Source organism: Ambystoma mexicanum, chromosome 5q (assembly GCF_040938575.1).
Source record: "Ambystoma mexicanum isolate Mex_15411 chromosome 5q, UKY_AmexF1_1, whole genome shotgun sequence".
Taxonomy (NCBI): domain Eukaryota; kingdom Metazoa; phylum Chordata; class Amphibia; order Caudata; family Ambystomatidae; genus Ambystoma; species Ambystoma mexicanum.
Genome location: NC_090933.1, coordinates 525,758,460 through 525,785,359, shown reverse-complemented (window position 1 = coordinate 525,785,359; position 26,900 = coordinate 525,758,460). Strand labels below are relative to the sequence as shown.

Sequence of the window (26,900 nt, the reverse complement as noted above, 5' to 3'; positions counted from 1 at the left end):
GATCTTCCCTTTCACACATCCCTCATTAAATCTATTACTCAATTCATGCCCAATCTCAACCAAAAACCCCTTCACCCCTTTTGTATTTCTTTCTTAGCAGTCCCTCAATTAGTGCTTCCAAACTTTATACATTTCTGAAGGATCCCCATTCTCCCAACTCACTCAACGCTAGTACTGTCAGACAATGCGAAATAGACTGGGACTTACTAAAATATGGAAATTGTGTCATTCAACATCTATTGCCGCCAATGTTACCCAAACCTGTTTTTTCATTTTTCATTGCGCTTTTCGTACTCCTTTACGTATTGCCAAAGCTGTAGACAATGTACCTAACAACTGTTGGTCCTGTACTGAGCCTAATGCAGACTTCATTCATTTAATCTTCAAATGTAAACATGTGCATGCTTTGTGATCTTTGATTTGGTCATGGTTGCAATCAATATTTCACGTATCGGAACCCACTAACACTTGCTAACCTAATGATTGGATCTATTGTTAATCCAACTATAAGTCAGATTGATTCCCCTTGTTTTAATTTGTTCATAAGCATTGTTTTCCCGAATATTACATATAATTGGAAAAATGCAACCAACCTTATAGTATTTGGTGGAACTCGATCTGCTCTACCCACCAAATAGAAAAACGCCATGCCACTTCATTTGATGATATGCATAAGTTTAACAAAAAATGTAATATTTTTGTTCAGTACCTTCGCACTTACGATTACATTTTATTAGCTTGTTGGTATTACATCCCTACCCTCTTCTTTCCTTTTGTTTTCCATCATGTCTGTGTGTCTACGTCCTCCCCTGTTTTTGTCTCATTTATTATACAATTTCAATAAGGTTATTGACCCTGACTTGATCAACATTTCTTGATCAACTGTTCCTTTGGTTTGAATTTTTCAGATCTAATGTTCAGTAATGGTATACCTGCTTCTGCACACCATTTTGTTTTGTTAAACTAATAATAGAAAAATGTAAGCAGAAACAAATATATAGGAAAGTGATATAAAGGACTGCCGAAAAGCTGCCAGAAAATGGGAGAAAAAACATAAGAACATTGTGAAAGTTACAAGAACTAATCCAGAAGGTGACAAGTGATTACTTAAAGATTTCATATTAAAGCGAACTTTGAATCAAAGAAGAATTTCATCAGACAAACTAGGAGAGGGAAGATATTCTACTAGTTTAATTTAAGGTGGTTAAAATAGTGGTAGGGTCAGTTACAACTTGCTTTGGACGGTAGACCTATTCCTTTGGGACTCACTGATGAGCACCTTTAGTTACCTTTAGTTATTTACATAGGCGAGGATAACCCTCTAGCAGTTGGGAAAGATGGGCCTTATCCTTATTTAAATAAATATCATTCATAATGTCCATTAAGTGTCTTCCTCGTTCTTCTGACCCACCACAACACACAATCCCTAGCAATGGATTATACACACACATCATGTACTGAGGAACCTTGCCTATACAATGCACACAATGCCTCAGCACTGCATGAACACACACTCTCCAACTCCAGCACTTTATTGAGGACACTGCCTCCAGCACTGAATACTCAATGTCCCCATGGTCATAGTCACATGGAGCTGGGTATGACAACACCAGCTGCGATCCTTAAAAGCATGTCCCCAGGTATAGACGTCCAGCCTGTTTTAGAATAGCCAATAAGTGTGAACAGTTTCCCATAATTCCCCTTGCACAGAAGCAAAACCTGGAGTGGATACAGGAAACAGAATTGTGGACTCAGGAGAAGGTAAGCTATTCAAAAGTCCCAGGCATGTCACTGTGGAAAGGGAAAGCTGCTGTAAAACATCTGCTGGGGCCAGGTCACCTGAACCCAGTTGATGAGACAAGCACTAACTGCATTTTCCACAATTCCTTTCTCTTGTAGCCAGAAAATGTAAAATGGGTCCAGAAACACAAGTGCAGCTTCAGAGATAGAAAGACAGGAGTGCCTAGGTCTTCCCTCAGAGAGGTTCTTTCTCCTGCCAAAGTGGACTTTCACAGAAATCCTACTCCCATCCTCCCATGTATACGTGGGATGATGGAGAATAGTGCTGCCCCTTGGAATTTCATAATCAGCGCCCCAGAAAAGTCCCTATATCTTAACCACACCAAAGAGAAATCTGAAAAAAGGAGATCAAAGAGAAAACTGAAGAGAGGAAAACACCTCCGTCCCACAGCTGTGGGCACAGAAGTGAGAAGGTCTCCAACCACCACCTCCGCTTTTTAATCATGGCAAAAAGAGCCACTTAAAATATAAGTTGGAGGGAACTGGTTTTGCAGGCTTACCACTCCTCAGAAGCAATGTTCAGTACTCGTGCTGACCTGACCATTATTCAATTCCGGAGGGGCGGAGACCTCCAGAATTAGACCGAGAAGAACAGCTCCGCTCTGCACTTTGCTTTCGTTGACAGAAATTGGAATGATTGGAATCAAAAGGATGGCTGGTACCTTTTTTTAAAGACTTCATCCAGAAGGGATAGGGCTACACAGTCTCCCCGTCACTGAGCATGTAACCCATCCAAACAATTGGAAGGAAGCCATTCAGATCAAGTCCAATATAACAGCTGGTTCCCAACAAAGCATGAAGGAGTCGTCCCAGAGAGCAGAGCTGGTGAGGCACATAGTGGGATTGTAGGGAAAGAGCAAAGTGAAGCCTAGAACCTAGAGTTGGAAGAGCTGGAGCAGGAAGAAGAGCTCTTTGGCAGCAGACTTTGGAACAAATTGCATTCCCAACAGAGTACCCGTGAATCCTTCTTGTCTTGAAGTCCAAGGGTGACTACACCAAGGACAGGATTTCCAGCCCTTAAAAAGGTAAACTGCTACAGCAGATTGGTCCAAAGCAAGCCTGTTGTCTGGCTGCTCAAACAATTGCCACTTGCCTTTTGACATACCCAGAGTGCTTTGTCTGCAATGAATGGAGGGGGAAGGAATTTTTCGAGAGTGCTAGCAGAATCCAAGATGTTCAAACCCCTCACCTTGCCTACCCTCTTTTCTCCTCTGATAATCTAACTCCCCTCCTTTCTCTAGTTTGCTGTCTTCAAAAGGACTCCAGTGATCAGCACCCTTGTGCGACAGTGGCCTTGTCAGGGCTGCCGTTGAAGCACTGGTTCCCAGGGAAACTCCCGTGGAAGGATTCCTGTGCCCTGAAAAGGTGTTGGCCTTCTTCAGGGTGTGGGGGGAATCAAAGGAACATCTTAGTAGGCATTGTCCCACATGGTTGTTGTGTAGATAGCCTGGCTAGACTGCTAATGCACATGGCTGAAGCACTACTTACCAAGCTGACAGAATGATATCCAAATATGGCTGTATAATTGGGCCCCCTTCCCCACTCCTCTGCCCAGGCATGGCTTGTATTTACAGTTGAACATGTCACCAGGCCTAGTGTACACACATATTTTGTTTTAATCAGACATTCACAGTATTAAAACCCCACCTCTGCCTGTTGCGATTTTATTAATTTTACTAAGCTTGTATTGCGCTTTTATTCAAAGCTCTGAACATAGTAATGATTGCTACAAAAAATGCAAAGAAATAATAAAAAGCAAGCAACATCTCGGCACACAAGGCAGGACTTCAAGAAAAAGTAAAGTTTAAGAAAATCGAGACAGGAGTAGGTGAAATTTGAGACACTTTTTGAATAGATTGAGAGGGGCAGGATAAAATCTCAAGGTAGAGCACTCCATAGATATGGGGCAGGAAGTTGGGAGGAAGCACAAGGGAGGACTGGAGACATAAAGAAGGAATTGAGTAGAAGAACTAAGCTTACGGGCGGGTGGTAGAGAGAAATCAAGGATCAGACATAGGGTGGGTCCAGGGCGTGAGTACTCTTAAAAACTAAATACAGGAAATTAAATTCAAATTGTAGGTTAATAGGAAGCCAGTGAAGGGGAGTTAAGTAGGGAGAAATTTGAGAAGACAGGGGAAGGTTAAACAAATTTCTGACGGCAGAGTGTAAGATTGAAGAGGGAGAATGGTCTAGTTGGGGACACCAATATATAAGGAGCAACAGTAGTTAAGACGAGAAAGTACCAGAGTTTGAAAAAGTAATTTAGCAGAAGCGGAAGTTAGAAAATTGCAGATTTTCTTAACATTAAAAAGGTGAAACCAACGGGATTTAACAGATGCAATCTGGGTAGAAATGAAAAGGTGGAATTGTCCCAAGATTGTGTGCTTGGTTGCAGATGGAGAGATCAAAAGGAGGGAAATAGATGGACCGAAGAGAGGGGCTAGTGGGGGAAGCAGGGAAAAACAATATTTCAGTTTTGTTGGAGTTGACAGAGGAAGCAGAGGGCTGTTCAGGTTTGGATCGCAGTGAGACGAGGCGTGTATGAATGGAGTCTTCAGAAGGTGAAAAAGTAAAAATGTGTGTCGTCAGCGTACAAGTGTACCTGGAAACCAAAGTCCAGAATAAGTGATGCTATAGTGCCAGTATAGATTGAAAAAAGGAGAGGTCCAAGGGCCGAACCTTGGTTAACACAATAGGAAAGAGAATAGGACTGGAAAGTGGACCACTTCCAAGTGACTTTAAATGAGCTGTCAGATAATCGGAAATTCTAAGAAAAGCAGTGTCAGAAAACCAAAGGAATGAAAGTGTGAAAAGAAGTGTTGAATGGTCCATTGTGTCAAAAGCTGCGCTAAGGTAGAACAAGAATGGAGGAGATTATGGTGACGCGCATGAAGAATAGAATCGGTAACCGAAAGAAGCGTGGTTTTGGTGGAAAAGCCAGGACGAAAATCATATTGGTGAGAAGGGAGAAGATTTATATAGATTCAGGTAGGAACTCCTGAGTAAAGTGCAAGCACAGAGTCACGTCTGGCACCTTACAAAACAGAAAACTACCATTTGCAGGCAAGTCAATACATTTGATGTTTATATTGAAATCGTAAAACCAATTCACATTCACTAAAGTGGTTTACAGCAATTGGTATGAGTGTGAATACACAATTTGATGGGAAGATAACAAATGAGTGGTGTAATCAAGTAACCACTGAAAGGACAATATAGAATAGGTGTGTCTAAGCAGTGGTTTAAGGAAAAGGGGGGGGATTCCCTAATGGTCTCTGTCAAATTTGTGAGCCCAGCCAGCATGTGTTTCGAGCATCTGCTCTTCCTCAATGCTGAATTTTGGATTGTTATCCTAACTAAGAAAATTAATGCAACTTTATTGTTGGGCATCCAGCAAAATATTTGCTACCTGAGACAGTAGCCTTATTGGTGTGATGGGCACTGGCCGATGGGCTGGACTCTGTTGTGTTCTGTAAGGGGTAGGTAGTATCCATGGCATACACTCGAGTGGAATTTGGATAGCACAAAGTAGCGTACATTTGTGGAATAAAGGAAGCGGTATGAAAGCTGCATCAGTAGGAACTCTGCTGAGAATAGGCAAGAAGCTCTGAGTTTTGAGAGATTATGAAGTAGAGCTAAGACGCAAGTTGGAGGGAACGACCGGTTCCAAAGGAGGTTTTTTAAGAAGAGGAACAACAGTAGAAGATTTGAAAGAAGAGGGGGAAAATAACCAGATGACCATGAAGAATTACAGAGAATTGATAAAATGGAGACAAAAGAAAGAAGAGGAGGTTTCTTAAGGGAGGCGGGAAGGGGATTAGAAAGAGTGGACGCAGGATGACACTGAATAATAGAATTGGTGATGTCGTATTCAGGAAAAAAGCAGAACGAAAAAGGGGGATGGTCAGAAATGGCTGCAGCATCGAGATTAATAGGGTTGGCAACTGAGATGGAGAGAGCACGGAGGACAATGAAAGTCTGATATTTTAAATTCTTGACATGAAGAAATGTACAAAGTCATTGGGAATAAGAGAAGATGAAACCTGGAGTGGGGGAGAACTAAGAAGCTTAGTAAGCATGGAGTGAAGTAGTTTAGAAGAACAACTCAGGGACTGGATAAGATCATGAAAGTAAAGAGCCCTAGCTTGTTTGAGAAGCGGACAAAAGGGAAGCGGGAGTGAGGCAAAAGATTGATGGTTGGCAGTACGTCTAAGTTACAGCCATTTGTGCTCAACTCTACCTAATTGAATCCTAAGCTGCCTAATGCAGTCAGCGAGTCAAGGGTGAGGAGGCTTACCTTTAGGTTTGCACAAGGATAAAGGACCTAAATAATTGGGAGCTACAGAATTGGCAGAGTGGAACAAATCAAATGTAGAGTCAGTCCTATTTCTAAAGGAAAGAGGACGGTCCGATAAGTGGGTCGAAAAAATCTATCAATGCTGAATGATTAAGATTGCGAAGATCCTGTCGCTCGAAACAAGAAGTAGATGGGGAACTTGTGAGGGAGACAAGGGGAGGAGGCATCACGGAGGTAGTAAGCAAGAAGGGGAAAGATAGGAGTTTGGACGGGATCAATAACTTTTACAATCTGCAGCGATAAAGACCAGGCCAAGGACCGCACCTTGGATGGGAGCGGAAGAAGAAACCAGAGAAGGTTAAAAGAAAGGGAGGAGAACATCTAGGGGCAAGAGGAGAGATCAGGATGGATGAGGGGAAGATGAATGTTAGGTCACCAAGGACTAGGAGAGAAGAATCCCGAGTAGAAACTAAGGAAAGAAGGGGTGCAAAGTCATTCTAGAAAGACGCATGAGGGCCTGAAGGGTGATGACTACTAAACATCCACAGGAGACATGTTTGAACCACGTGACTGTGGCTATGTCACTCTCATACTTAATTATTCACGATCTATAGCCATTTCTATCATTCTTCCTTCACAGGCGAAGACCCAAAACTTGTGTACAAAAAATATATCTCAATGTATTATTTTGGTATCAAAGAATTATTATTTTTTTTTAAACATTGTAAAACATGTTCGTCTCTGTACCACATTTGGTGGAATCCAGAGGTGGTTTATGATGGGGTTAGTATAAGTGTGCTTTAATATTCTCACAAAAAATATTACATGTAGTTAAGGCAAAATTTCACTCTCTACTGCAAAGTAATTTGTCTAGCCTCATCTCACCTGGCCTTACTGATTAATGATGGTAATCTAAAATATTTCCATAGGCCAAGTATCCTCGGCAAACGCAAAAGAAAAAACTGCTGGTAAGCTTTGTGTTCTGTGTCTCAGGGATGCATTAGTTCACTCATGCACTGTGTTCATGCTAACAGCAAAATGTCAACAAGGGTGTGTTTCAGCCTGTATAAGGTGGGGTCTTCTCTGAAGTAGAGCACACCTCAGCATTTCTTAGTCCTTCATCAGGACAAACAGAAATGTAATCCCATGTTCAAACTGTGGTACAGGGATTTCTTTGCGTGGTGGGATCGACCCTTCTTTTCTCATTCGGCAGCTCTTGGCACTCTATATTGATATCCCTCTTTATTGCAGTTTATGCGGTTTCTGTTTTTTTACAATTTATTTCACTTTTCACCTTGTCTTTCACAGCTGAGTGTTGGTTTCTTGGATGCACTGGTTATTTACGCAGGCGAGTTTCCCATCCGGAGATTCCCATTCCAGATATCATATAAGCAGTCACTCAATGGCACCTTCTTGCAGTAGCTATGTCATGCATGTAGCAGACTTAGAGCTCCTTCCCTTTGCAGCAACATAAGGTCCAGACAAGGAGACTCGTTCGAATTACTGTGTGGTATAGGGTGACATTTTTCATAAGTAAATGTAATATTTCTATGAGAATATTAAGGCACACTTGTAATAACCCCATCACAAACCACCCATGTAGAAGATTCCACGAGAGGTGTTACAGAGACTGTAACATGTTATTATAAAATGTTTCTTTCGAGGGGATTGGGTCCTCCGACGTATTCCATATCTATGACATATAATCACCACAGCTGTGCTGCTTCGGAAACTTTTTTCTGCGTCCTGCATTGATGACGTCGATGCGCTGTCGTCGAGGACCTCGTCTGACGTCATCCGATGTGATAAGTAGGACGCACGACGCCCGTAGCCTCAGTTCCGTTTTTTCCACAAACGTGTTGCTTTGTGAATCTCGGTTAACGCCTCGACTCTTTGGAGTTCTGTTCTTCTCGGTTCTTCGAACCTGTTCGTTTTTGTGAAAATCCTTCGTGTGAAGATGTCTTCTACTTCGTCTTCGACCCCGCGTCCGGGCTTCAAGAAGTGCGGGGAGTGTGGGTCCAAGATGTCGGTGATGGACTCGCATGACGCCTGCCTCTGGTGTCTCGGGGAGGCCCACGACACAGATGACTGTATCGACTGCCAGTCGCTCACGTCCAAAGCCTTACGCGAACGTAAGTAGAAGTTGTTGGTAGGTCGGGTGTCCAAGCCCCGGAAGTCGAAGTCTGCGGGGCTTTCAACGGATGATTCGAGGGGTGACTCTGCGTCATCGTCGGAAGTCTTGTGGGTCTCCTTCTAGGAGTCGGTCTCGCCACTCCTCAGCCTCTTCGAGGCATTCTCGGAAGCGCCGACACCGGTCGTCTTCCAGGTCCTCTTCGGAGGACTCTGCCCGGCACGTCGCTTACCCCACCAGCCGTGCGACGCCGGAGGAATGGGCTTCCTTCGGGAAGAAAATGCTGGCGATTCTTGAGTCGCAGGGTACTAAGCCGTCCGCGCCCCCGAGTGGGGTCGGTCGTGAGAGGTCGAGAGACACCGCTCGCAAGAGTGGTCGGCACGAGTCACGGGAGAGGTCCCGTTCGGACAAGGAGACTCGTTCTCGACGTACCCGTTCCAGGTCCCGGTCCTCGACGCATTCGAGACCGTGTGCACCTGTGAGGTCTTCGAGGAAGACATCGACGTCTGAGGCCTCGAGGGCGTCGACAGGCTTTCTCGAGGCTCCGGCTCCGAGGAAGTCGTCGAAGCCGTCGACGCCCAGGTCGTCGAAGGACACGCTCGGGGCTCCGGCTTCGAGGGCTGTGTCGACGCCGCCGATGCTGGCGGCGCTGCATCTGACGTCGACGCCGATTTCCTCGATGCCGATCCTCTCGGCGCCGATGCCTGTTCTCTCGACGCCGGCGCCGATTTGCTCGACGCCTTTCGTGTCGGAGGTACCCCGTGGCACGGGGGAACCCCCTAGGAAGGCTCTGGTTAAGAGCAAGCACTCTCGGGTGCCTTCTTTTTGCCACCTGGAATATATTTCAGAGGCGGATGAGGATTCTGATGGCCTGGTTCCTAGTCAGGTTCCGGATGAAATTGTCTCAGGCCATAGTCAGTTTGACGATTTCAGGCAGTCACTGCATGATGCCAGTGGACTGGACACCTCTCCGGAGGTGGAGTTTTGTAGGCCTGAGCCTGGCTCTCATGCCGATTCCTCGTACCGGCGCCTTATGGCTAGGGTTTCTGAGTACTTGGGATGGTCTGCTTCCCCAGGGGAGTTTGTGCAGGATGATCTAACGGACATCCTTGATGTTGGTCCCCCAACTGACCCGGTACTGCCGTTCCATATGGCTTTACAGAGACGGGTGGCGGCGGCGGCTTGGACTGCTCCGGAGAGTCTCCCGGCTGTGGGCAGGTCCTTGTCGCGAAAATACCGTCCAGCCAGTAGCGACCCCTGCTACTTGACCAGGCACCCCACTCCGGAGAGTTTGGTGGTGCAGGCGGCCACGGCCCCGGCAAAGCAGGCGTCGTACCCTACCATCCCTCCTGATAGGGACGACAAACGTTTTGATGGCTGGGCGAAGAAAGTGTTTTCTTCTGGTGGTATGGCGCTTCAGGCGGCCAACTCCATTTGTGCCTTGTCTAGTTTCACACATACTCTGTGGAACTGTGTTGCGTTAGCGGCTGAACATATTCCCGAAGGGGACGAACGGGATGGTTTCCTTGCTATGGTCCAGGATGGTAAGGATGCCATGTGTGAGTCTGTTCAGTCGGGTGTGGACTTAGCTGAATGCGTCAGTAGGTCCATGGCGGCGAGCACCGTGATACGCAGGTTTGCGTGGTTGCGGAAGTCGGGGTTTGCTCCTGATGTGCAGTCCCGGCTCCTCAACATGCCCTTTGACGGTGAACACCTTTTTGGCAGCAAGGCTGACGAGAGCCTTGAGAGGTTGCAGACCTCAAAAGCTGCAGCAAAGTCGTTGGGCGCTGCAGTTCGCCAACCTCTGCCTTTTCGTCCTAGGGGACAGCAGTGGAGGGGTGGTTCCTTTCGCTATTACTCGTCCTTCAGTAAAGCGAGAGGAGCTGGCAGTCAAAGAGGCCAATGCAGGGGTACCAGAGATGGACGACAGGGTACCCGTGGTGCCAAGGCCGCTCGGGCAGTTGCCTCTTTGCCCTCAGGTAATGCCGCAGCCGCTCCCACTCAGTCATGAGGCCATGTACCATGGTTCGCCGGTTGGGGGAAGGCTGGCGCAGCATCTTGTAGAGTGGCAAGCCATTACTTCAGATGTGTGGGTTCTGGAGATCATAACCCACGGCTACTGTCTTCCCTTTCGGCACAGGCCTCGCGACAATCCACCGGGGAACCTCTCTTTGCAGAGTCCGGATCCGCTCCTTGCGCAGGAAATTCAAGCCCTGCTGGAGAAAGGCGCCATAGAACTGGTGCCTGTAGCGGAGAGGAACAAGGGATGGTATTCCCCTTATTTTTTGATTTCGAAGAAAGACGGGGGATTGAGACCCATCATGGACTTGCGCGGTTTGAACAAACTCCTCAGGAAGGACAAGTTCAAGATGGTTATTCTCTCTCAAGTCCTCCAGGCCCTTCAGCTTCAGGACTGGTTGGTGTCACTCGACCTCAAGGATGCTTACTTCCATGTGCCGATCCATCCCAAGCACAAGAAGTACCTGAGGTTCGCGGTTGGCGACTCGCACTTTCAGTTTCGGGTCCTGCCGTTCGGATTGACCTCCGCCCCGAGGGTTTTCACCAAGCTCATGGTGGTGGTGGCAGCGCATCTCAGGCAAGGGGGGATTCGCGTCTACCCCTACCTGGACGATTGGTTGATCAGGGGGAGCTCTCCCGAGCAAGTCCTGGATCATCTGTCCGTCACCTGCCACTCCCTTCACAGGCTGGGCTTCTCCCTCAATTTAAAGAAGTCCCATTTGACGCCAACACAGCGGCTCCAGTACATCGGAGCAGTGCTCTACACTTCCCTGGGGCAGTGTTTTTCTCCCCAGGTGAGGGCTCTTCACATTCAGCAGATGGTGCACAAGTTTCAGCATGCCCAGACGCTCCCAGCGTTTGAGTTCTTGAGGTTGCTCGGCCTCATGGCATCCTGCATTCTTCTGGTGCCAGAGGCTTGCCTGCGGATGAGATCTTTGCAGTGGGCACTCAAGACACAATGGTCGCAGTTCTCCGGCAGGATGTCGGACCCGGTTCAGGTGCCGCCCTCGGTCGCCCGGGACCTTCTGTGGTGGGCCGTCGAAGGCAGCTTGATGAAAGGGGCTCCATTTTGGCTTCCCTGGCCAGAGGTGACGATCGTGACGGATGCATCCCTCACGGGATGGGGAGCTCATGCCAACGGGCTGACAGTCAGCGGTCGTTGGTCTCCGTTGGAGTCCAGACTCCATATCAATCTGTTGGAGCTGAGGGCCGTCGGGCTAGCCCTGAAGGCTTTTCTGCCGACTGTGCGAGGAAAGAGTGTCCTGATCCTGACGGACAAGAGAGTAGCCATGCACTACCTCAACAAAAAGGGTGGGGCAGGGTCACTTCCTCTGTGCAGGGAGGCGATGTAGCTCGAGTTCTGGGCCATCCAGCAGGAAGTTTCGATCTCGGCAGTTCATCTGGCCGGAGACCAAAACGTGACGGCGGACACTCTGAGCAGGCAGAGCGCGATCTCTCACGAGTGGGAGTTGGCTCAGGAGATTCTCCTGGAGATCTTTGCCCTTTGGGGGACCCCTCAAGTGGATCTCTTCGCCTCCAGTGTCAACCGGAAGTGCGAAAGGTTTTGCTCGCGGGAATTTCCTCCAAAAGGAGCCTTACGAGACGCGTTTGTGGTGGAGTGGTCATTCCCGCTGCTGTACGCGTTTCCTCCAGTCCCCGTCATCCCGCAAGTGCTGCGGAGGTTACGGAAGTTCGGTTGCCGGATGATCCTCATTGCCCCGGCGTGGGCTCAGAGGACGTGGTATCTGGACCTTCTCGATTTGTCCATCTGCCCTCCACGTCGTCTTCCCTACCGAGACAATCTACTCTCACGGGAGGGGGGTCAGGTTCTCCATCCAGAGGTCAGATCCCTCAACCTTCACGCTTGGCTTCTGAAAGGTTGAGATATAAGCATTGGGACCTCCCTGAAGACGTGATGGAGGTGTTGCTTTCGGCCCAAAGGCCAGCAACAAAGTCTCTGTACCGTTGCCGTTGGCGTAAGTTCTGCGACTGGTGCAGAGTTCAGAATGTGGATCCTTTTGCATGTGACATCCCCATGGTTCTGTCCTTTTTACTTTCTTTGGCCCACAGGGGCTTGCAAGTGGGTACCATTAAAGGTTACCTGGCGGCGCTGTCCATCTTTAGGCGCTCGTCTGAAGAGTGTTCTTACTTTAAAATCCCTTTAATTTCACAGTTTCTGAAAGGGCTCAGTAATGTGTTCCCTCCGTCACCTTTTCTGGTGCCCGGTTGGGATTTGAACCTTGTTCTTAAGTTTCATATGGGTGCTCCGTTTGAGCCTTTACATTCTTGCCCTTTGAGGCTGTTAACTCTGAAAACTGTGTTTTTAGTTGCGGTTACTTCCACTCGCTGAGTGAGTGAGTTACAGGCACTTTCAGTTAAGCCACCCTTCACTGTATTTTGCAGAGTCCTTGGTGCTTGGGAAGCTCTGCCTACGAGCTCCCCTGTGTGTCCCTGCAAGGGGTTAACTTTTTCAGCCCGGCGAAGGAGGAGGCGGGCCTTCAGGCACGAAAACCCTCGGAAGCGCGGAGCGCGCAGAGTCCGCAGAGTCCTTGGTGCTTGGGAAGCTCTGCCTACGAGCTCCCCTGTGTGTCCCTGCAAGGGGTTAACTTTTTCAGCCCGGTGAAGGAGGAGGCGGGCCTTCAGGCACGAAAACCCTCGGAAGCGCAGAGCGCGCGGAGTCCGCAGAGTCCTTGGTGTCCTTTGTGGCATTCTGTGGGGGAAGCAGTCTACTTTTGCTGCCGGTGCTGCTTTGGACTGTTTTGCCGACTTCAGCCCTCTGCTCACGGTTTTATTCAAACCTGTATGCACGCAAGGTATGGTGTCTGCCGCAGGTGTCTGCCGTTAATTTTGTGTCGTTATTTGTCCTTTATCTAAGGCTCGCTGGAGGGGCGGGGGGGGAGAGACGGACTACGGCAGCTCCTTGAGCTGTCGGGCGTTCCCCGCCCTCCAGCTCCTGTGACTTTTGTCTAGTGCACCTGTGAGCTTCCCGGACCTTGGACCGGCTTTATAACCCCTGCCTTTGCATTCACAAGCTTTGTTTACATTTATTTATATATATTTTTGGAAACTTTATTTATTTCTGACTCTGTTTCTGACTTGGAGAAGGAAGGAGGAAGAAAAAGTTGGGCCATAACCGCCTGCTATTGACTGCCATTGACTCATGTAAGGGTGGTCCTTACTTACCCCTATCCCGATCCGTGTATGGTTCTCTTACTACCCACCGCCCTTATACTCATTAATAGTGAATCTCCGTGCTCTAGTTAGCACGATTTTAATTTTTATTCCATGGTTTTAATGTCTGTATAATATTTGCTGTATTTAACCCATTTTACATTCACATATATATATATATATACATATTTTATATGGGGCTCTTTATTAGAGCGTAATTTTCTTTTAATATTATATAGTATTTAGTGTTTAATTTTGTAGAGAGTGAGAGGGGGCTGCGAGATTCTCTTTTTTCTCTCCCCCTCATCTCCTACCGTTACTCTACTTTCGGCTTATACAGGCTTGACCGGTTTTCTTTGTTCCCCGCTTAATTTTACCGATTTAAGTATCTAATATTTCTAATTTATGGGGAAGAGAAAAGCTGGAGAGGGAGGGGTTGGGGCCGGTGCTGGGGTGATCAGTAAAAGGGCGAAAAAACTCAAAAATGTCGCTTCTACCCATACCACCAAACCCCCTAAAGCAGTAACTAAAGCTAAAACCCTTCCGAAAGTTGGTGTAACACCATCCCAGAGATCGTTGGACTTCTATATGGATGCCATGGCAAATAAAATAGTTAACTGTATGAATGCGGGTGAACCTGCCTCTAGAGAGGTTGTCCCCCGGGGTGAGGGATTGGGTTTGGCGGATATGCAGGGACAGGGGATTGTAGATAGGGGTGTTGTGTTTAGGGGGGATGCGCCTGTCTTTGGTGTGGTGACGCCTCCTCATTTACTGTCGCAACCGACGCACCCCGTGGAGGGGGCATCCAGTACTAATGGTAGAATTTTGGCGGAAAGGGAATCTGGGTTACTAGACTGTTCTGCCGCCAGCGAGAGCGACAAAGAATGGTTGGAGGCCTTACTGGAGGAGAAGCTTAAGCCATTACAGTTGATTTTAAACTCTTTAAAGGGGCTTAAAGAGGGGGTTTTGACCACCTTGGCTATTATGGATGACTCCATTAGGGCAATATCTCTTAAATTGTCTGACCTGGTCGTTATTGTTGAGGAAAGGGGCCTTGAGGACTGGCGGTGTAAGTGTCCACCAACCGCCCCCTTACCTAGGAAAACCGCTTCTAATGGTAAGAAAGATATACCTCCGCAAGGGTGCAGTCAGGAGGTGGTGATTATTGAAGATCAGGACGATATTCCAGGGGCCAACAAGAAATTAAATGGGCCTGTGAGGGATAGGGTGAGTGACGAACTTGGAAAAACAGAAAGTGAAAAGGGGTCGGGGAGTGGGTCAGGGACCAATACAATCCTAAACCTACCCCCGGAAGCGGTTCCCTTTGTGGGGATCATTACTGGTCTGCCCGGGTTGCCAACTGGAAGTTTTGAATCCACTCTTTCCCTGATTAATAAGGCCTCGCACTGGGTCAACTCAAATCTGATGGGACCTAAGATCGATCCCAAAATGATTCGTATGGCCAGGCGTGTGGGATGGGTGGGAAATAGACCTAAGAATCTAAGGGGAGACTGTGTGGTAATCACCTTTTCTGACGCTCAGATCACGGATTATCTTTTGAATACCAACCTAGCCCGGGGCCTTAAACCCAATGGTACTAAACTGTCCAGTAAATTACTCCCCCTGGATTATTTCTATATCCCTGGCAGGGGAAGGAAGTTGTCGACCCTAATATCAGGTAGCAGGCAAGTTGGAGGTTTTGGAAATCCTAATATTAGCCTGGATAGATTGTTACCGATTAATAGCCCCCTGGTCGGTTGGAGTACAACCGTATCCAAAAAGGGTCAGCGTAAAGCCCCGGCAGAAAACGTTCCGACACCCTTGCCTCTGGAAAACCATTTCGAGATCTTGACGTCCTGTGAGGATGTGGATTGACAAGAGGCTGTAACCGAGGCTGGGGCAATGGTGTCGACCCCTCTAGTATCCCATAGGAGTCTGGCCATAGATAATCTGCAATTGCGCCTGCTTTCTTGGAACATAGCAGGCGCAACGAGGAAATTAAAGCTGGGCCCAGTGATGGAACTTCTTCAAGCTAACTCTATAGTCCTACTTCAAGAAACTTGGGCCCTAGAACCCCCACACTTAGATGGTTTTATTTCGTTTGATATCCCAGCCAACAAAAAACCGAGAGGTAGACTCTTTGGTGGTTTGTGCATTTTGATTAAGGGTGCTCTGGAATGTGGGATTGAGTTGATCCCAACAGGGCTGGATTTTTTGCAGGTTGCATCTCTAACAACTAGGTTGGGGAAGGTAATCTGCATCATCAATTTTTATAATAGCCCTCATTTTTCTGATTTGGAGAGACTGTCCAAGGTCAAAAGGTTCATTGAGAACCTCTTGTCCAAGGAAGGCAGGAAGTTCACCTCCTGCATCTGGGGTGGGGATTTCAATCTAAAAATGGGGGGGGCTGGACCTGGGTGCTCTTGACCCCCTTGAGGATCTGGTAGAGAACATCCCGCCTAGGTGTATGAGAGATGCGAGAGTTTGCCCAAAGGGTCTTCAGTTTAACTCCTGGCTGTTGGAATGGGGGTTCCGTATTGTTAATGGCCGAAAGGCCCCAGACATCCCAGGGGAAGGAACGTTTAAGAACCACCAAGGCTGTTCAACTATTGATTACTTTTGCATTTCAGTAAACCTCTGGGAATGTGTTGTGAGTTTTGAGGTGCAGGCGGATACTCATAGTGACCATTTGCCCATCTGTCTTACGCTAAAGGGTTTGTTGGGGGAACGGGAATCTCTGGCCATAGCCCCTAGCCCGCGGCTGGGGGTACTCTCAGGTTTCAGAAGAATCAAATGGGGTACCATCTTAGAGGAGGGGCTACACCATTTTTCCTTAAGGGAGAATAACTTGCTTGTGCTGGATATATTGGGCAATCATCAATCTGCACATATAATTGTAGAGAAATTTGTAGAATTATTGGCTGCATTAACTTCAAAATTCTCTAAAACTACTAAGTCCAATGGGAAAGTATTAAAGAGAGGATGGTTTGATGAGGCCTGCAGAAATGCAAAGAAATTGCTGATGAGAACCCTTAAGGACCCAACTAGTTCTAGATCGAAGATTGCACAAGACAGGAAAACCTACCAACAGGAGTTAAAGAGAAGGAAAATGGAGATAGAACAGGGAGCCTGGGAAGGTTTTTTGAATGCCGCCATGAAGAGGGACCAGAAGGCTTTTTGGGCATTTGTAAAAAGTGGTCCGGAGGGATGTTGGTCCAACGTGGGGAGTGGCACCCATGTGGAAGAAGGGGCATGGTTGGCGCACTTTGGTAGCCTATTTGGATCTGAACAATCAGAGGTCGAGTCAGACTTTAGTGGCCCATGTCTGACGTTTGAAGTGGAGGAGATTGCTAAGGCAATCAGGCTTCAAGCACACAACCGCGCTCCTGGGCCAGATATGATACCCTCAGATTTGTTCCAGGACGAAGTTGATTTGTGGGCCCCACTTCTGACTGTGGCATTTAATGCTTGTTTAAAATCGAGGAAATATCCTTCCTCGTGGAAGAGGGCAATAATATTCCCTATTTTTAAAAAGGGAGACATGTCTAGCCCCGGTGCATATAGGCCAATTTCCCTACTAGACTCATCGTTTAAAATTTTTGGGAGAATACTGCTGGCCCGTATAGAATCCTGGCTCGGGGCACAGCCAGTTCTTTCTGACATTCAATTTGGGTTCCGTCCAGGAGTGGGCACTGCAGAACAGAGTCTTAATTTGTATTTGCTGGTGGCTAATTCTGTGTTTTTTAGGGGCGAGGCTGTCTATCTAGCTTTTATGGACCTACGCACCGCCTTTGATAAAGTAGATAGAGCTAAGCTCTGGGCAGTGCTTGGGTCCTTAGGGTGCCCTGGGGAAATCTTACAGGCTTTGGTTGACCTCCATACAAATAATGAGGCCTGTGTACGCAGTGGCTCTGGGGGCACTGCACGGCATGCTTTCAGGTGGGGTGTGGTGTGAGGCAGGTTTGTGTACTGGCCCCCATCTGCTTCTGCCTCTACATTAATGGCCTTTCACAGGACCTGATTGGAGTATTGGCCGATTTTCTAGTTTTGGGAGGAAGGGGGTTTCCAGTACTGGCCTATGCTGATGACACTGTCCTTCTCGCAAGAACACCTAGGGCCCTACAGATACTGATTAATGCTTATTCAAGGTTCATGGATAATCTGGGCTTAAAAATTAATTCTAAGAAATCTGCAGTAATGGCGTGCGTTGGTAGAAAACGTCCTGTGCCCATGAAACCCATGCTATGTGCAGATGAAATTATTCCCAGAGTTAGGACTTTTGATTACCTTGGTATAAGTTTTTCGGAGGCCTTAAATGGTAAAGACCACGTGGCCAAACAATCTGTTAAGATGAGCCAACAGATAGGTGGAATCTTTAGATTTATGTCGAAGTGTAGGGGCCGGCCTTTGGATGTGATCCTTAAGATCTATGGTACCCAAACTGTGGCTTCCACTCTGTATGGCGCAGCTATCTGGGGCTTCCAGAATACAGTGGAAATACAGAGTTACGAGAATAAATTTTTTAAAAACCTGCTTGGGCTCCCGTCCAGTGTATCTGGAATAGCCGTCCATAGGGAGTTTGGTGTGGAGTTTTGGGAAGATCAGTGGGCGTTGGCCCCTCTTTTATTTTGGGTCAGGCTGTGGGCTAATGAGCATGCTTCCTTGTGCCATACTATTATTCGTACTGTGTTGGGTAAATGTGGCTGGAAAAAAATTCCATGGCTAGCGTATGTTTTTTCAATTTTGGGTGAAGCCAATTTAGGCGCCCTTTTTCCGCCTGACACTATTTTGACCAAAAGTGAGGGGTCTGTTTACAAAGCCTTGCTGGGTGAATTCATAGCAAGTAAAAGAACTTTGCTAGAGCGTGGCCATAGTAATGGTGAATTTCACTCAAGCATTAGCTGCCTAACGGGAATCCAACCTTACTTGCTTTGGAGTACGTTAAAAAAGGACAGGTGGCTGATTACGAGGGCACGGTTCGATTGCCTTCGGTTGCAAGGCAACACCTATAAATGGAAGGGTTTTCCCGACTCAGCGGGTTGCCCGGTTTGTGGACATGGTAGAGAGGATCTCTCTCATTTGTTATTCTTCTGCATAGGGTATGCAGGTATACGTAAAGTGTCCCTGATTCCTGCCCTTAAGAAGTCGATGATCCGCACACACAGGGCTGCTCTTGTGTTTCTCTTGAGCGCCGAATCAGTTCACACCGCTTGGGCTCTTTTGACGTTCCTGAAAAGAGCGATGTATTTTAGAAATCGTATTGTGAAACTGCAAGGTGGTGAGGGCCCGTAAGAAAACTTTATAGCACTCGTAATGGGTCAAAGCATTTTGTATTGTCTTCTAAATGAATCATTAGTAAAACATCTTTTAATGTAGTTCATGACGAGGCAAGCGTCTGATTGCCAAATGTATTTGTATGCTGCCTTCGGTAACGTTTTTTAACTCTATTTTATTTTTTTATGGAAGTGTAATTTTAAGATTTTGTAACTTGAATTAGTGTAATAATTGTGTTTATTTGTCGTTTAATGGTTGCTTTATACAACCGAATAAACTTGTTTGACTGACTGACTGTATTTCACAAGGACAGGGTTGTCCTTAGAGTTCGTCCTTCTTTTCTTCCGAAGGTAGTGACGGAATTTCATTTGGCCCAGAAGGTTGTTCTTCCGGCATTTTATCCTCCTCCGCATCCTGGTAAGGAAGAGGAGAGGCTCTATAGGCTTGATCCTAGGAGAGCTTTAAGCTTTTATGTTTCACGCATGTCCCGGGTCAGAGTGGACGATCAACTCTTTATTGGTTACGCTGGAAAGCATTTGGGGCAAGCTGCGACGAAACAGACTTTGTCTCGTTGGATTATTTTGGCCATCTCGGAGTGTTACCGATTGGCGGGTAAGGACCTACCGGCTGGCTTGCGGGCCCATTCTACCAGGGGTATGGCTGCATCTACTGCCCTGCAGAGGGGTGTTCCTATTCGCAACATCTGTGATGCAGCCACCTGGGCTTCAGTACATACATTTGTACGTCACTATTCCCTCGATTCCATCCGAGGACAGGATCTAGCCTTTGGCAAGGCGGTCCTTTGCTCTGCTATTTGATTGGCTATTCTAAATTTTGATTCTAAATTCTTTCCCTCCTCCTTGCTCTGGTACTGCTTTGGGAGTCTGTCATATATATGGAATACGTCGGAGGACCCAATCCCCTCGAAGAACAAGTTACTTTCTTACCTGGTAACGTTCTTTCGATGGGATGGTCCGACAACGTATTCCATATCGCTCCCGCCCTGCCTTCTCCGCTGCAGAATTTCTTTTGCGATTGCAGCTTACTTTCAGCAAGGCTTTGTGTCTGACTGGCAGTTGACTGTCACACGTTCTGGGGGAAAAAACTACAACTGAGGCTACGGGCGTCGTGCGTCCTACTTATCACATCGGATGACGTCGGAGGAGGTCCTCGACGACCGCACATCGACGTCATCAACGGAGGACGCTGACGCCGAAAAAAGTTTCCAAAGCAGCACAGCTGTGGTGATTACATGTCATAGATATGGAATACGTCGTCGTACCATCCCATCGAAAGAACGTTACCAGGTAAGAAAGTAACTTTCTTTTTTTTAAAGAATCTTTTGATACTGAAATAATAAATGGAGATATATATCTTGTATTTGAGTTTTGGGTCTGCTCCTGGGAGGGAAGAATGATATGAATGGATATAGACTGTGAATAATTGAGTATGAGAGGGGAATAGCCAGAGTCGCGTGGTTCAAATGTGTCTCCTGTGGGCGTTTCCTTATAGCTTTCTATCCCGGTTGAGGGAGACATTGTTCCAGGCCCCACATTTTTTTAGGGTGATGGATACTAACAGTCATGGGAAAAGGGGAAGAAAAGGAGACGGCATGAAATTCAAAAGATCGAGGAGAGCAATAGACCAGCAAGGATGAAAAATCAGATTCATGTTCCAGCAACTGCCAGGAAGACACATGAGTTAGAACCTGGACATTGGTTGGTTACACTGCAATTACCTGATATTCTGATGACGGAACCTTGAAATGATGTCTTCTCTCACTTAATGGAATGCCAGGGCACATTGTGCGAATGCGTGACAAATGTTTTTTTTTCTGGTGTATCATAGCTATAGCTGACCAATTCAAGAGTACCTGTGGAATATGATGCTATTGCCTATACAATGCTTATACAACAGACTCAACTTTTGCTTTTGTCAGTGCTTGTTTTCTTGATGACCTCTGTTCAGTGTTTCAGATAGATTGTGGTCTTGAAGAAACATGTTTTCTTTATTCTAAAAGTACCTTTGCCATGTGATTCATGAGCTTTTCCGTGCCCATCTAATTCTAAGCTGTTAATACATATTTTGAAAGTTGGAAACTATAGATTGTGAGTGGTCAAGAGATTCCTGTCCCTTTTTATTTAGAAAATGTTCTCTCCTATATTCCCTGTCTAATCAGCTTGTTTGTGTTGGCCTTCTATTGACACCCCCCATAAAGACATCTATATCTCATGTATGTGACTAAAGCTGTAAGAAATGTAACTTTGTATTTTCTTTTATTACAGCTGGCCTGCATTTATTTACCTTGCATGCATCTCAGTTTAGCACCTACCTTATGGATAGCTACCGCTCCCTCTATGAAGTAATGTCCAGGTGGTGTGGACATCAAAATGCTGAGCTTAAAAAAGCAGGGCATTCTGCACTGGATTCCTTTCTCAAACAGGTACTTGAAGTATAACCATAACAAAACATGTGTTTGCAAATCATATTCTGAACCGAAGGTGCAGGTTGACAAACATTGTTAAGATTGCTTTCTTTAATTTCCTTCCTCAACTCCTGGCTTGCGAAGGACTTGCCTTCCTTGGGGATATTTATGTCCGATTTGCCTTCTGGGGAGCGCGCATACATACTTATAAAGTTAATGTTTTTGAAAACGAATACTATTATGGATTTGTACAATTCTGACTTGTATTCACTCGTGTTAACGCAGACCTTTCCCCTTCAGTTCTTTTTTTAAGGTGGTCAGTAGAAGATATGCGATTGTCTGATATGTAATGTTCATTATTATATTACTAATGAGAAATATCTATGAGCTGTGACTAATTGTTGCCTACCATTTAATTATTAATGTTTGTTAATTACTGACATTTTGGAATAAGAATGTGCTTTCAGAAAATATTTCCAGAAAGAAAGGGTCCTGGCTTGAGCCTGCAAGGAGAGGGTCTGAGTCCATACTGCCGTTTCCTACCAGCTAAACCTAATTATCCTCAAAATGGATGTGTAAATTAATAAAAAATTGTATTGCCTAGAAGAACCTGCCTGGCAGAATCTGAGCACATGATTTAGTAGGGTGGTGCGAGGTGAATTATGGACGACTGTAGTTAATTGTACAAGATAGAGTATTTTAGTGAGGTGAGGAAGCTCGGATTGGAATACTATTTTTTTGGATTTCTGTCTCCTACCACTTGTTATGATAGAAACAACTTTTCTAAGATATAAATCCTCTTCCCAAACCTAGTTTTTGTCCCACAAACTAATGACGTAGTGAAGAATGCAGAGGGTGGATATCTCCTACCTTTAAAAAGCAAACCGGATCATTGTTGTGGAATCTACCAAGGGGTCCTGTAAAAAGATAATACGTCTTTTCCTTCACTGTAGTCCAGGAGGACATCAATGAAAAAATGGTTCTCCACAAACCTAATACTGATTCAAGGGGATTGGGTCCTCTGACGTATTCCATATCTATGACAGGTAATCACCACAGCTGTGCTGCTTTGGAAAATTTTCGGCGCCTGCGTCGATGACGTCGATATGCTGTCCTCGAGGGCCTCTGTCGAGCCGACGTCACCGGATGTTATAAGTAGGACGCACGACGCCCGTACCCTCAGTTCCGTTTTTTCTGCGAACGTGTTCGCTTCGGAGATCTCGGCGCGCCTCAGTTCTTCTGAGTTGTTCTATCGGTTCTTCGAACCAGTTTGTTTGTGAAGTTTATCCATGATGTCTTAGTCTTCTTCTACCTCGCGGCTGGGTTTCAATAAGTGTCGGGACTGCGGTTCCAAGATGTCACTGACAGACCCGCACAACGCCTGCCTCTAGTGCCTTGGTGAGGACCACACCACGGACGATTGTGACGATTGCCAGGCGTTAACTTTGAAGGCCTTGCAGGAGCGTAAGAATAAGCTTTCTGTCGGTCAGGTGTCCAAGCCCCAGAAGTCGAAATCCACTGGGCTTTCGACTGATGATTCGAGGGGCAACTCTTCGCATCATCGGCGTAAGTCCAGGGGGTCTTGGTCCCTGAGCGGGTCCCGCCATTCCTCTGCCTCTTCGAGTCACTCACGGAAGCATTGTCATCGATCGCCTTCCTCGTCCGAGGACTCCCCCCGTCGGCGGGTTGCTTGTCCCACCAAGCATTCCACTCCTGCGGAATGGGATTCGTTCCATAAGGAGATGATGGCGATTTTTCAGTCGCAGGGCTCCATATCGTCCTCGCCGTCGTAAGAAGCCGGCAGGGAACGTGCTAGAGACACTGTTTGCACGCCTTCGGCTCGAGCGGTCGTTGCAATAACTGGGAACCTTCGAGGTCCCGGTCGAACAAGGTGGATCGCTCTAGCCATGCTCGCTCCAGATCCCGGTCCTCGACGCCATTGAGACCGTCGGAGCCTGTGAGGTCTTCGAAGAAGACGTCGACGCCTTCGGTGCCAAGACTGTCGAAGGACTCTCTTGAGGCTCCACCTCCAAGGAAGCCGTCAGAGCCGAGGCTGTCGAAGGACATGCTCGGGGCTCCACCCTCGATGCCTGTGTTGAAGTCATCGGCACCACGCTAGACGCCGATTCCGTCGACGCCTTTCAAGGAGGATTTTTCGGAGGTGCCCTGGAGACCGGTGGAAATAGGAAGGCTCTGGCCAAGTCCAAACACGTGCTCTCATCCAAGGATTTATTCCAGCCTCTTGACTATATTTCTGAGGTGGTTGAAGGGTCTGATGATGGTATGGTTCCTGATGACCTATTATCTGGTCATAGCCAGTTAGAAGACCTGCGTCAGTCTTTGCACAATGCCAGTGGTCTGGACACCTCCCCGGAGGGTGAGTTTGGCAGGCCTGAGCCGGGTACACATGCTGAAACCTCGTACCGGCCCCTCATGTCGAGAGTCACGGAATACTTGGGGTGGTCTGCGCCACCAGGAGATTTTCTGCAGGATGACACGACCGACATCTTGGACCAAGGTCCACCAACTGACACGGTACTGCCATTCCATATGGCCTTGCAAAGAAGGGTGGCTGCGGCTTGGACTGCTCCAGAGAGTCTCCAGGCAGTGGGCAAGTCTTTGCCGAAAAAATACCAGCCTGCCAGTAGCGACCCCAGCTACTTCACTATGCACCCCACACCGGAGAGTTTGATGGTGCAGGCGGCTACGGCCCCAGCAAAACAGGCGTTGTACCCTACCATCCCTCCTGATAGGGACGACAAATGTTTTGATGGCTGGGTGAAGAAAGTGTTTTCTTCAGGGGGTATGGCTTTACAGGCAGCCAACTTCATGTGTGCCTTAGCACGTTTCACTCATATTCTGTGGAATTGTGTCTCTTTGGCGGCTGAACATATTCCCGAAGGGGAGGAACGGGATGGCTTTCTTGCTCTTGTTCAGGATGCCTTGTGCAAATCCCTTCAGTCGGGTTTGGACATGGCAGATTGTGTCAACCGGTCCATGGCGGCGAGCACCATAATGCGCAGATTTGCGTGGTTGCGGAAGTCGGGGTTTGCCCCGGATGTGCAATCCTGTCTTCTGAACATGCCCTTTGACGGTGTTCATTTGTTTGGCAGCAAGGCTTATGAGAGCTTTGAGAAGTTGCAGACCTCCAAAGCTGCAGCGAAGTCTTTGAGGGCTGCAGTACGGCAACCTCTGCCTTTTGGTCCTAGGGGACAGCAATGGAGGGGAGGTTCCTTTCGATACTACTCCTCTTTTGGTAGATCGAGAGGGGCTGCCAGTCAAAGTGGGCAGCAAAAAAGTGCCTGTGGTGGTCAGGGAAATCATGGTGCCAAAGCTGCTCGGGCAGTTGTCTCTTTGCCATCAGGCACTGCCGCATCCACTTCTACTCAGTCATGAGGCCATTTCCTATGGTTCGCCGGTTGGGGGCAGGCTAGCACAGCATCTCGGAGAATGGCGGGCCATTACTTCAGATGCGTGGGTTCTGGATACCATAGCCCACGGCTACTGCCTTGCCTTTCTTCAGCAGCCTCACGACAATCCACCGGGGAAGCTCTCTTTGAAGCGTCTGGATCCGCTCCTTGCGCAGGAAATTCTATCCCTGCTGGAGAAAGGCACCATAGAACTGATGCCTGTGGCAAAGAGGAACAAGGGATGGTATTCCCCATATTTTTTGATTCACAAGAAAGACAGAGGGTTGAGACCCATCATGGACTTGCGTTGGTTGAACCAACTTCTCAGGAAGGACAAGTTCAAGATGGCTGGTGTCTCTCGACCTCAAGAACACGTTCTTTCATGTGCCGATTCATCCCAAGCACAGGAAGTACCTGAGGTACCTGAGGTTCTCCAGCATGGGGTCTGGCATGGATTCACATGCTCATGAATATTCCCCGTCGTCAGGCTGGGAATCCTCGGTAAAGAAAAAATAAGTATCGGTTTCGTTTCTGATCTGTCTTTCTTAGTAGTAACCAATCGCTGATCTCTGGGTCATACTGCCCCCAGCCAATGACTGCCCTCTCCCTAAGCCCCGCCTCTGGCAGCCATCCTCAGATTTTTACCGCACGCTCAAGTGTTGGGCGTCCTCGTGTTTAGCTCTCGAGTTTTTTGCTGCGTTTTCATGCTTTTTTCAGGAGATTTCTCATTTTTTCGATTGAATCGAGCCTCAAGCTCCACCACTTCTACTTCCGATAACGGGGACCCGTTTCGGAATTCTTCTACGCCCCTCAAGGGTGAAGTTTTCGTCGAGTTAACACTTCTTGGAGGATTCCGGAAGATCTGCGGCCTACCTCTACGGACATGGCCCAGGACAAGGGGAGCTCGACGCCCGGATCCAAGCTGTTCAGGAACTGCCCTGGATGCGGATTATATAACGTTTTCAAGGAGGACGAGCATTCGCGATGCCTCTACTGCCTCCATGGGGACAAGACGCACGTGGAGAAGGACTGTGCGTTCTGCAAGAACCTTTCGGAACGGACCAAACAAGATCGTCGTTCCCGCCTCGCCACCTGGCTGGAGAAGGGCACAGCAAGTGAGAAGGCGAAGAAGTCTGAGCGGGGTTCTAAGTCCTTTGAGGGCACCTAGGTGACAGGGGCCCAACAGAAGGCCAAGCACCGCGAGTCAGCGGGCTCCGGGAGCGCCGAAAAGTCAGGCCCTTCAGTTGCCAAGCAGGGCGCTACATCCCCGGCGCGTTCGACCATGAGCCAGCGCTCTGGTTCGGGGAAGAGGAAGTCCGAGAACCCGGGTAGGCCGCTGGAGCGGACCCGGTCGATCTCGAAGGGGGAGCGAGGCACTGATCCTCCCCCCAAGGCGAAGGCCCAGTACGCACCTAAGGTGGTGAGGGCTTTGATCCACCCAGCTAAGGCCTCTACCGAAGTGGTCGCTGCAACCCTGGCAGAGCTGGCTGAGAATACGCCAATGGAAACGGCCTCTGGGCCCAGAGTATCCCTGCCGCCTCGGAGGGAATCTTCTTTCCAGCCCATCGCTAAGACCCCCGTGAAGCCCCCGGCTGAAAAAGAGGGGGGGGGTGGTGGCCATTACAGACTCGGAATCAGCCTCTGAGGAGGAACCGGTGGAGACCGAGGAGGAACTTATGTAGGGAGGAAGCCCGGTATACAATTGACTAAGGGGGTTAGCAAAGTATACTTTGTCTGTGTCCGGGAGGACAATCATCCAAATATATAAAGAGAGACAAAGCTATAGTGTAGATGCCAGAAATACAGAACAACAAGGATAGGTGTGCTCTGACAAGGGGACCAGTCACAGTTAGAAAATAAGTATAAAGTTTTAATAGCAAATTACAAAGGTAAAAACAACCAATTAAATATTGTGGTCCACAGTACAAAACTTAAGATATACGATAAAAGACGAACTAGAACAGGGGTTACGTGACAAGCTGGATAGCTAGTTAAAAACACTGTATCAACATGAACACAAATGAGTACATATAAGACAAATAGTGTAGTACCCTACTTCAATTTGGATCAATGTGTCAAAAATGTGTAACTCTGGTTATCATACAGAGTGATATCTCGACATGTTTCTGTTCCTTAAGTTAAGTATGGAACGTTCATCAGGAGGTACAGTTGTGACAACGTAACAAAGTTACAATTGGAGGGCAACAATTAACAGTGAAAATTTCATAGCATCTCAATTGACAGAAACATGTCGAAATATCACTCTGTATGATAACCAGAGTTACACATTTTTGACACATTGATCCTAATTGAAGTAGGGTACTACACTATTTGTCTTATATGTACCCATTTGTGTTCATGTTGATACAGTGT

General features: G+C 47.4%; 1 protein-coding gene across 1 annotated transcript in view; it reads left to right on the top strand.

Moving 5' to 3' along the window:
• Positions 1–26,900, top strand: part of PRKDC (protein kinase, DNA-activated, catalytic subunit) — a 3,362,625-nt gene that overhangs the window by 295,454 nt on the left and 3,040,271 nt on the right. The window contains exon 10 of the mRNA XM_069621025.1: positions 20,978–21,135. Within this exon, the coding sequence (XP_069477126.1) occupies positions 20,978–21,135 (158 nt within the window). The remainder of the gene's footprint in view (positions 1–20,977; positions 21,136–26,900) is intronic.